Below are 11,894 nucleotides of genomic sequence, written 5' to 3' on the forward strand. Positions count from 1 at the left end.
GACACAAACAATCATTTCCCAGGCAAAAGAAAGAAGTGAAAGGCTTATGTTGACAGTTTCAGATCAGTTTTTCTCACTTCAAACAAAAAGCAGGTAAAGGCCTACTGGGTTAACTTAAAAGCTAAGGACAAGCTGGTCTACAGCAGTAGACAAAGGCAAAGAATCAGAAGAGAAAAAGAAAGGAAAAAACGCACAAAAGAGAGTACTCTGCAGTCTCTCCACAGAAAATTAACTGATCCTTACCTGAAAATCCTCTTTTATAGCTTGTAGGTTATATGCAAAGAACTTCTGATAATGTTGGAAGAGCAGAGTCAACAGAATCGAGATGGCACTTGGGACTAATAACAGACTCTTCGACAAAGGTGCTTTATCTTAAACAGAAAATAAACAGAAAAACACTTCAGAGGAACATCTCTTCCATTTAAGAAGTGTCATATTTAGACAGATGATTACAAAACAATAGTGTATCATCTCAGTTTTATCTGATCAACTTCCCTTACAAATTGATATTAAAACATCTCAACCCAAGGAAGTCTTTGGAGATATTAATGACAATTAAATATTCATTAGACATCTTGTTTTCAACACTCTCTCATGAAATTAATTGTTTGGTTATAGTTATTCAAAGCTCTCCATACCTATGGAGCTCCCCTAACACTCAATGATGCTTCAGGAAACAAAACCATTACTTGTTTTTGCTAGCAAAATAGTCATGTAAATGGAGTTCAAACAAACACAGTTGTTTCTTCTGTGTTTGAGATTAACCTTTATTCTCAAGGCTATGAATAAATGTCGTGAATAAATTTCCTTTCCCTTCACCATGTTTGGATCCACCATTCAAGGAAGGACGTTTAAGTTAGCTTACACAACATTCATCCCCCTTCCATTCAAACACTGTAACTATTAACAAAGAAATTAATAAAACTGCACGTGTGAAATCATAACTTCTTTCCCTCTAAGAGCAGGAATTTCAAAAACAACATTCCAAAGAAAGCATGCAGACAACAATGAACAGCTTCAATGCACATTTACTAAAATCCATCAAGTGGAACATCCAGCACGTGTATATGCAGCAATTCATCCTAAGCACTTGGTGTAGCTGCTGCAAAAAATCAGGCATTGATACAGCCATTCAAGCCAGTATAAAATCTGTTAAATACCATTCTATGACTTTTCCCTTTTTCACAGCTGCAATTTTTATATTTACTTCTTTCCCAACACCTCAGTTATAACACAGAACCTACTCATCTATGGACATCTGCTTTTTTGCAAGGTATTATCACAAAACATGTAGCTCCGCTGTCACTATTCTTAGATAACAAAAGGAATAAATTGATTACTTTAAAACTACTAAAGGGAAGTAAAGAGCAGGAGCTGAGGAAGAACAGAACTGCATTAGAAGTGTAACACACTGATCACTTAGAACGTATCCAGATAAACCATCATAAATGATTCAGTCAACAACATCTGCCACACACCAGAAGACTGAACTGCTAGAAAAGGAAGATGGTAATGAGCACCAAAGCCAAGATTTTAATTATAGTACAATCTCACTACCATCAAAAATAGGTTATTACTGAGTAATTGAAGCAGGATCCTCATCCAAGTGCTAACTGATAGCTTCAGGAACTTTCCCTGTTAACTGTCTGCAGTTCACACCACCTTGAGATTCTCAGTCTTCTGTCACTCACCAGGTGGGAGAAACATCTTCCGATGCGCATCATAACATCTACTTGTGCTTATAATTATTTTTTCAGATCCCGGCTGTATTTCTGAGTTCAGCATTTACAGACTCACTTTCCTTACTCCATTTAAATAATCAATGCCTTTGAAATACTATCTTTTTGGAGAAATTAAGCAGTGACTTGGAACAACACAGGCTCCACTACTACAAACAGATTTTCTTCGGGAATTGTATCAGGAGAGTGGCAACAACTGGTTGTTGTTTTTCAGGTTTTTTTTAATATAGGAAAATTATCCACCTTTCAATTTACCCACTTGTTTTTTTTTTTTCTCTAGTAATAAGGTTTTCTATAGTCTTTAGATGTCCCTTTTTCAAATATTCATTCAATTGATTCACTTTAATGCTTAAAAAAAAAGAAAAGAAAAAAAAAAAGCCAGCGTAAACTTAACTTAGATTAATATGAAAAGGTCCCTTTTATAACCAGAATACTACAGAAAGCTGAAAGCAAAGACTAATCAGACCTATCAGAGTAGTCACAATGGTAGACATTCCTGAGCCAAAGTTTGATAACACTCAGCATTTCACATTATTGAATGAGTTTAAATACATTTTACAAGAACTCCTTAATCCTACAATATACACATAACAGTCCTGTTACCATAAAAAACACAGTAAGCAAATCACTAGATATCTCTCCATAGCTTTATATTCCTACACAGCTTTTATACCTGTTTTCAGATTTCATTGTAATTTTCCATGCCATTAGATCATTATTAGAATCATAGAATCCCCAAGGTTGGAAGAAACCTCCAGTATCATCCAGTCCAACCATCCACCTACCACCAATGTTGCCCACTGAACCACGTCCCTCAACACAACATCTAGTTGTTCCTTGAACACTTCCAGGGTCAGTGAGTCAACCATCTCCCTGGGCAGCCCATTCCAGTGCCTCGCATTGCTTTACAGTTAATACACAATTACAATGCTTTATCATATCAAGTTCATTTCTAATTTGTGTGTTCAAAATATGTGTGTTCAAAAATCACAGAACCCCATCCAAAAGTGCAAACTCCATTTTAGCTTTCAGATGAGACACTTTAAACCCTATTATAGAGGATTGTATTTAATTTTTAAGCTCATCACTAAGTGAAAAACCACCAAGCCATTACTGTGACAGCTCCCCACAGGGAAAGTCACATGAGTAATGGAAACTTCTACTCTCAAGCTTCTCAAAACATCATCCTACTTGAGAAGTGTATTCCTGGCCAGTTAAATGAAGAAAGATAAACTATTTCAGATAAACAACACAACTTCTGAAATACTTTTTTTCAAGTGTTGCTGGGTGTAAGCCAGTAGTTTGCTCTACCATTCAACACAATACAGATCCTTACTAAGGACTGCTGCTGTGAGGTCACCAGTGAGAGAACACCTCTGCTGCTGCCAGTACCATCTGCAGCTACATGTAAGACCAAAAACTACTCAAGAGGCCAGATACTGCACAACTAGGCAATCTGACATCCAGATTAAATGCCTTGATTAGAATGGAAGGGTAACACTCAGGAAGCAGAATTCTGGTCTGATAGATCTGCAGCACCATGTGGGATGTGAACATGGCCTGCCAGTCCCCATGGCACTGCCGCCTACAGGCAGCACTAACATATATGTGCACATGGAGGAAAACACACAGTGCCGCCGTGTCATGTAAAGAATGTAGAATGAAAGGATAAAGTCTCATTTTGACCCCAAAAAGCTAAAATGTACCAAATATTACCTTCAAAGACCTTGGAATATATTTGCAATCCCAAAGCACCTTTTAAGTGACAATTCATCCAAGCAACAAGCAATAACAGCATCGTTGCTGCAACAGACAGATCAGTGAACAGAGCAATTTTGTAACAGAATCACAGAATTGCCAGGGTTGGAAGGGACCTCAAGGATCAGGAATCTCCAACCCCCCTGCCACACGCAGGGCCACCAACCATTCCACCTAATGCTAGACCAGACTGCCCAGGGCCCCATCCAATCTGGCTTTGAACACCTCCAGGGACGGGGCATCCACAACCTCCCTGGGCAGCCTGTTCCAGCACCTCACCACTCTTCGTAAAGAATTTCCCCCTGACGTCCAACCTAAATCTCCCTTCCCTCAGCTTAAAACCATTTCCCCTTGTCCTGCTGTCACTCACCCTTTCAAAGAGTTGATTCCCCTCCTGTTTGTAGGCTCCCTTTAGGTACTGAAAGGCTGCAAAGAGGTCACCCCGCAGCCTTCTTTTCTCCAGGCTGAACAAGCCCAGCTCCCTCAGCCTGTCCTCATAGGGGAGGTGCTCCAGTCCCCTGATCATCTTCGTGGCCCTCCTCTGAACCCTCTCCAACAGCTCCCTGTCTTTCTTGTACTGGGGGCTCCAGACCTGGACGCAGTATTCCAGATGGGGCCTCATAAGAGCAGAGTAGAGGGGAACAATCACCTCTCTGTCCCTGCTGGCCACCCCACTTTTGATGGAGCCCAGGATCCCATTTGCCTTCCGAGCCGCAAGGGCACACTGCTGGCTCATGTTAAGTTTTTCGTCTATCAAGACCCCCAGGTCCTCCTCCACAGGGCTGCTCTCAAGGACTGCTCCTTCCAGTCTGTAGGGATGCCTGGGATTCCTCCGGCCCAAGTAACAGTGGTGAAGCATGCCAATACCACAATGAATAACATAGAACCAGCTCTCACTGCAGATCTTTGCTTCTCTCTGGTGCACTGGAGAAGTTCTCCCCAAAACTACCCTCATAAACTCCCAGGCAAGCATCGCAGCCTACCACTTTCTTGGCTGACACTGCTACATTCAAAGACAGAACTGAGGAACAAGAGGTGTCCCTGGAGACTTTCAAAGCAATGCTGGATCAGGCCCTGGGCTACCCGATCTAGCTGTGGTGTCCCTGTTCATTGCAAGGGAGTTAAACTAGATGGCCTTCAAAGGTCCTTTCCAACTCCAAGGATTTTATGACCTGTCACAGAGGGGGAGGCTGATGGCACAAGCTGTTGCAGCTTCAGAAGCCACCACTGCATCAAGAAGAACACAAGAGCTGCAGTAGCAGTAACAGAGTTTTTGAAATGTTTTTCTGTTCCTTCCCTGTTCAGCACTTGTCGGTGAGGAGATGCAGCAGCTGAGAATACCAAAGGAGGCAGCAAGACTAAGCTGCTGTTCCAGAATGGCTTTTCAGGGAACAGCTTCACCCCTTAGACTGCTATTGTGGGCCCAAGATTCAAGTGTTGACTTGTGAGAGGACCTCACCGCAAACCCCAGCTGATGGGCTGTGGCTGCAGAGCAGCTCAGGTTAGCTCGGGACATTTCTCTGCAGACCCCAAGTGAACACACACCAAAGCTGCAGAAGAAACATGATGCGTAATGGCTTTTTAAACTGTCACCGGAAACATCCCCAAATGAGCTGTCTGAGGCAGCCTCATCACTTCCATACAGACAAATTAACTGCTGGGGACCACAATAATGGCATGAAGTACACATAAACTATCTGATAATGCCTATACAGAAGATAGATGAGTCTTTCAAACCATAACTGATAGACATTTGAATGCACAGTTTCTCCTATATCAAGTGCACTGGCACAGTCAGTAGTCTGTGGGGCTTTTTTTCATTTTTTCCTGCCTTCAGCTGTCATTCAGCTATTCATCCACTGCATTTCATGATCTGAACAAGAACCAGCAGCACGTCTGCTTGCCTAAGATGGCATTTCAAAACAGAGTTTTCAAGGACTCTTACTTTTCTACCTTCAGACGCAAGTCTGCTAGCACACCAAACCAGAAACACCATTAAGAGCATGAACAATTCATTTTGAGCACTAGGAAACCTTGCTTATCCTTTATCGTAATGGTTGTTGAAACTCACTATCTGAATTAATATCCAGTTTTTAAGTGTTTCCCAGACACCACGTGCTTCTGGGAAACCAGAATAATTTTATCAGATCTGAGGTCTAAAGCCTGTTCTTTGCTATCATCGTGCACTGGGTCCTGAACAGCAGCTGAAAGCAAATCAGAGCACGCTATGGAGGGAGGACAACACGAGATACGATACGTGTAATGCTGTTGGAAGAAGGTGGAAGAGGTCACAAGACGGCACACCAGCTGTGAGGATTGAACTTTTCCAAGTGATTACTTTTTAGGTCAGTTGATCCAGTAATTATTTTTCCAGTACCTCATCCTTTGGAATAGAATGTGCAACATGAGAGACCCTGCAAAAATACTGAAGTTATTGCTGCAAGGATGATACGACTGAATGAAATATCCTGGTTCACAAAAGCAACTCCTGCCCGTAGGCACACAGCACAGGCAAGGGATGGCCTGCTCAGACTGCCACATCACAGCGTACTCTGGTGGCTAATCATCATGATGTCTGCAAGCGAATGCAGTCATAAGAGTGTCATTACAGGAAGGGATTTTCACCAGAAGCTTATGAACTTAGTGCAGAACCTCAGCATACATCCGCTTAACATGGCAAGAAAAATCGTCTGCACTCCTGGTTTGGTCTTATGCTCCAAAAGACCAAAGGATTTCAGTCCTGCAGCAGAAAGACATTTGGCAAGAAGAAAGTCAGAAAAGAGACCAACGGTGATCACATTTTAAATCTGTTTTCACAAGACATTGGTAGGACTGTAATCAAACCTGTAACCTATACACTTACTGTCTAAAGAGCAGTTGGTGTGAGCCTAGGTCACAAACTACAACAGCTACAAAAAAAAAAAAAAAGAAAGAAAATCTTCATTTTAAATGGAACATTTAAAAAAGAAAATAGAAAGTGAAACGCTGCTTATCTAGTTGAGCAGTCTCTTTTTCCTCCCAGCCACAGAGCTTATTACCCTACTACTATTAATATACAGTGCTGGAGACATCAGGTACAGCTACAGCACTGTGCTGCACAGATCCCCAAGGTGGTCTGAAATTAGCTAGCTCTGTGGCAGAAGTGCAACAGCCACATTTCTGCAGCATGCAATGACTGGCTAATTGAGCTCCTGTGGTTGCACCGTTCCCAGGACTTAAGCTCATGTTTTGAACCACACTGCACTCTAGCATGCTGTTGTACTAGCTAAATTGTTTTCCCAGATACCACCAGACTGCCTAAAACTTATGCATGCAAGCCCGATATATTCAAAACATATTCCATTTTTCCTTTAGTCACATCACAGAGCATCAGCTTATGTACCTTAATTATTTTCCTAATGCCTGCACACAGCACACTTCAGGTTATGCAAGCTGAAGAGCACATTACTGCACTTCTGCCTTGGGGATATTCAATCAACCTTGAGCATTCCACCACAAGGTTCACAGAGAGGTTAATACCTATGTTAGTGTTAGAGGAAACCCTTCATATAAGTCCAAAGAGCTTGCCTCCCTACTGCTGCACAAAGTACTTTGGGCACAGTAGGCAAAGTAATCAAACAATTTTCAGGTGTAGCAAGCGAATGTGCTTTAAACTTAGACTTCGGTTTTACCTTAAAACCAAAGATTAGCTCCAGCTGACTCTCCTACTGTATATACCCATGAACAGCATTGAACAGAGTAGCGATACAGCACTGAGCAGCTAGCCCCACACCAGCCCTGACACACTCATGCTGGCCTCTGCTGAGCCGCTGCAGCATATAAGTAGCATTACTCATGGGATGTGAGCATCTGGCAAAATGTGACAGATAAAATCATAGAATGGTTTGGGTTGGAAGGGACCTTTACGATCACCTAGTTCCAACCCTCTGCTATAGGCAGGGAGACCTCCCTCTAGACCAGGTTCCTCAAAGCCCCATCCAGCCTGGCCTTGAATGCCTCCACGGAGGCGGCATCCACAAACTCTCTGGGCAACCTGTCCCAGTGTCTCACCACCCTCACAGTGAAGAATTTCTTGCTAACATCAAGTCTAAATCTACCTTATTCCAGTTTAAAGCCATAAAGATGGAGCCAGCCCAGGTCTAGCCCACAGCCCAGCCCGGAAGGCCCTCCTGAAGGCCATGTGTCATTACATGCTTCTGAAATGCAGTTCAAGGGTTCTGTACAAGTGAGCTCAGCTCCAGCGAGGATGCTGTCCTGCTGAGTTGTCCCTATATGCCTGCACAGGGCCTTCTATGACCCAGAGTAATGTGTTTTTTTGTCTCCCAGGGCTACACCAGTCCTTCCAATATTCCAGATAATAGAAAGTTTCTGCTACTGTGTGCGAACAGTCTTTGTCCTTTTAAATGATGTTCTCCTTTTTTCCCTGATTTCCATCCCTTGCAGCTGTAACACATACAAGCTGTGTTTATTTTTACATCTCCCCCAGCAAAATCACGTGTCATGCACTGAGTAGGTGTGCTATCGGTTCCCAGCACAGTCATACCTGATACTGCCTGGTAGGCACTCAGCATATCACTCCTAGCAAAGGACCTACTTGTTTGAACTGGCTTGCAGGCATCTGGGATCGGATCACTTGTTTGCTACTATGGCTTGCTTTTATCCATGTCTCTTTCATTTTTCAAGAACATCTCTATCTATATACATAATTTTAAAAAGCACTGAGCTATGATACCATGTACTAGAGAAATACTCCATATAAGAACTAATTTAAATCACACTGCTCAAAGCCACCAGACAGCTCCATAGAAAACATGGATAAGGTCGAGGACTTCATTACACAGGTCCAACTATTCAAGCATTATTTATGAGAAAAACAAAGTTCACCAAAAGTGGTCAAGTTCAAGTGTAATATCTGAGGCTGAATCTGTGATGAAGTACTTACAAGTTTTGAATGCTCTTCCAATACAGATAATACTCTTCATGTCACTGAACTACAGAGCCAGGCCACAAAAGGAACTTCTCTGCATGGCCACCTACCGTACTGCAGCATCTGCTGGCACCCATAGCACAGGGATCACCCATAAAGTTATCTCAGGGCAAGTAACACAGAAACAGTTTGCACTTACTAGTAAGTTTGAAAAATATTGTTTGCACAGCACAGCAACAGTACATTAACACAAATAAAAGTCTGCCATCAACCGAGTGATGACAGAGTAACAAAAAGAGCCAATGGCTCTGTCCATGCCTAGGTATAGGTGATATTTTTTAGGACCATTTTAACAGTTGACTCTAAATAATGCAACAACTGCCTTACCCTGAATAATAACAGTCTGGACTGTCAGCTATGGGATATAAGTAGGCTTCAGAAAAGCTTGGCTGAGCTAACCTTGCTTGTAAAGTCAATAGTAGTATTCCCAATCACCTTACAATACAAAAGCAAAACGTGTTCAGATTAAGTGAGCCTGACAGTATTGGTCTAGAAACGCAGCTACTCATAGTCTGCACATACAGATATGGAACTGAAATCAAAGTAGGCTAGTTTCTCATTTAGTTACTAGCACTTGAGATTTTGTCTATGCATGCAGTCAAGGACCTCTTTCCCCAAAATATTAAAACAGGATAAAAGGAAGCTACCATGTCTTCCTCATATGTCTCCTACAATGGGTGTACTACTCAGTCACATCAGTCTACCAAAGTACTGTTACTTCTGCCACATTTCCATATTATGTTTGGAATGTTAAACAATAACTTAATACTAGCAAACACATAGGCTTTTTATTGGATTTACAAGCTGTCTTCTCTGAAACACCCACAGTATTTCAGTTGCCATGTCTGGGATAAAACAAACGACAGAATCAGCCATAACATTAATTTAAGGCTCAATAATTTTTACACCATGAGGAATTGTAGATTCACCCTAAACTTAACATTCTAATTAAGTCCATTTCACACAATGAGAGTGAAAACTAAGGCCAGTTTACAACTCTTAACTTAACAAGCAATTTGAAAGTATACTAATCATGTCAGAATCTCCCCATAGTTTAAAAGAGTTTAGTTTTCATCAAAACCTGAACCCCAAAGCACCAGAAAATAGGATGCAAGAAGGCGGAAAGAGTAATGGAGTATCAGCTGAAATGAGACGGGCTTTGTAGGAAGCTGATCCTGAATTTATTCTATGCACTGCACCGAATACAATGTAACAATTATCAAATTCCTTCTCTCCTGGCAACACAAACTATTAAACTCATCTTTGCATCTTTGTTACGTTTCCAGAGTCTGCAGTAGTTCACAGTTACTTACTTCGCCTTATTCCAAAATCAGCAAAGTGAATAATAAACTAAGAATTCAAAGAACAAGGATTATAACATCTTAGTCCAAGGTGCTACCAACCTTCCTTAGATCATTATTACCAGATGGATTAAAGTTTAAAGCTGGCTGCAAATGCAACCACTAGGAGACAACAGCTATTCTCCTGTCTCTTTCAGATCTCTTTCAGACGAGGATTAAACACGATGTACAAGAACCAAAGAACTTCAGATGATTTAAAGAACTATTTAAGCTCTGATAAAAAGTTTCAGAATCAAAAAGAAGTTTTTAAAAAAGGTGACTGGGCCAAACCATTACACACCTGCTCCTGGAAAACTGACTCTGGCACCACTGGTGGGACACTTTGCCTAAGGAGCCCATTCAGACTCACATTGCCAACACCTGGAGCTCTGGGGTCACTTGTTGTCCATTTTGGCATGGCTAATGATGGGAACTCTGCTGGAAGGTGTAACAACAAGGCAATGGGACAGAATGCAGGAGCCACTGGCATTTCTGACATGTCAGAAGATGCTAAAAGCCTTACTCTGAGACAGATAAAAGCAACCACTAGGTCAATTTTTACATGACCAAAGATAGGCATTCAAGGCCAGGCTGGATGTGGCTCTGGGCAGCCTGGTCTGGTGGTTGGCAACCCTGCACACAGCAGAGGGGTTGAAACTAGATGATCATTGCTGTCTTTTTCAACCCAGGCCATTTCATGATTCTATGGTAGGTGACTGAAAAAAAAAACAACCACAAAAAGGATTTCCCAAACCGTACCATTACGTGGCTTGATCCGAACACTACAGGTGTTATCAAGGCGCTCAGCTGGCACGCAGGGCTATGGGAGCCCTCAGCCTGAGCCGCCACATCACTCGTACTGCAGCCTGACTGGCGTCTGGTTGTCTTATCTGGGCTGAGTTGGTTAGGAGCGCACTTTGTACCAGTTTATTGGAGAAAACAACGAGGAGGTTGAACTACGCACGCTGTGCCAGCAGAACGGCATCTCCGCGGGGCCAGCACGGATCATTCCGCTGACCACACTTCACCTACACAGCTTTACACATCGTCTCGCGCCTCTAAAGGGCTGTTCTACGGCACGGAAACAATCGCCCACCGGGAGCCGTCACTGCAGCACGGCGTTACCAGACCCCTCCCCCCCCCAGCCGTCGGTGCCCCCCGTGACACAGTCAGAACCCATCGCAGCAGGCGGCTCTCGGCCCGCGCCTCGCACGGGCCGGCCGGAGCTCCCCCCGCGCTGCGCTGCGCCGCGCCGTCAGCCCCCCCGCCGCGGAGGTCCCGCCGGCTGCGCGGCCCCGTCCCGCCCCGTCCCCCGGAGGAGCGGCCGTCCGCCCGCCGCGGTGAGACGCCGGAGCCGGTACTCACAGAGCCCGTTGGAGCCGGTGCTGGTGAACATGGCGGCGGCCCAGCCGCGGCGGGCGCCGCTAGCGGAACCCCCGGAGGCCGGGCAAACCCCGCGGAGCCGCGGCGGGCCCGGGGACGCGCGGGTAAGGCGGCCGCGACGGGCCAAACGTCGCCGCCAGCGAGCGGGCAGCGCCCCCTACCGGGCCCGCCGGGAGGGGGAGGCGGCGGCGGGTGCGGGGAGCCGGGCGGGGGCGCGCTGGAGCGGGGCCCGTGGTCAGGATCGGGGAGGAAGGGGGTCCGTAAGGCGCAGGGGAAGCCGAGACCGCGGGAGTGGTGGTGTTCGGGCGACTGGGTCGTTCGCACGGTCGGGAGGGGTGTTGGCTTTGCTGTGACCCTCATGGCCACAGGGAATCTGGGGTCACGGTGGATGAGCTGTTTGCCGTACAGCCATCACACAGCACCAAGTGGTTCAGGCTGGAAGGGACCTCAAAGCCCACCAGCCCAACCTGTGCCATGGGCACAGCTGCCATCTGCCAGCGCCTATCATCAACCTGGCCTTGAGTGCCTCCAGGGATGGGGCACCACAGCCTCTCTGGGCAGCTGTGCCAGCCTCTCACTGCCCTCTGACCAAAGAATTACTTCTTCCTAACATCACCTCTCTCGTAGTTTGAAGCCGTGCTCCACTGTCCTATCACTCCACTGCCTCCAGCTTTCCTGTAGGCCCCT

General features: G+C 44.7%; 1 protein-coding gene across 2 annotated transcripts in view; it reads right to left on the bottom strand.

The window, feature by feature from the left end:
- UBAC2 (UBA domain containing 2) overlaps positions 1–11,322 on the bottom strand; it is a 98,953-nt gene extending 87,631 nt beyond the window's left edge. Inside the window, exons 1-2 of one of the 2 annotated variants that reach the window (XM_031613726.2) lie at positions 11,190–11,322; positions 244–371 (exon numbers count right to left, since the gene is read on the bottom strand). In XM_031613726.2, coding sequence (XP_031469586.1) covers positions 244–371; positions 11,190–11,220 — 159 coding nt within the window. In that variant the 5' untranslated portion in view covers positions 11,221–11,322. Of the gene's footprint in view, positions 1–243; positions 372–1,032; positions 1,171–11,189 lie in introns of those variants that run through there. The other variant, XM_090129346.1, reaches the window with a different exon arrangement.
- Positions 11,323–11,894: the final 572 nt, after the last annotated feature.

This window comes from Phasianus colchicus, chromosome 1 (assembly GCF_987193195.1).
Source record: "Phasianus colchicus chromosome 1, bPhaCol1.hap1.1, whole genome shotgun sequence".
NCBI lineage: Eukaryota > Metazoa > Chordata > Aves > Galliformes > Phasianidae > Phasianus > Phasianus colchicus.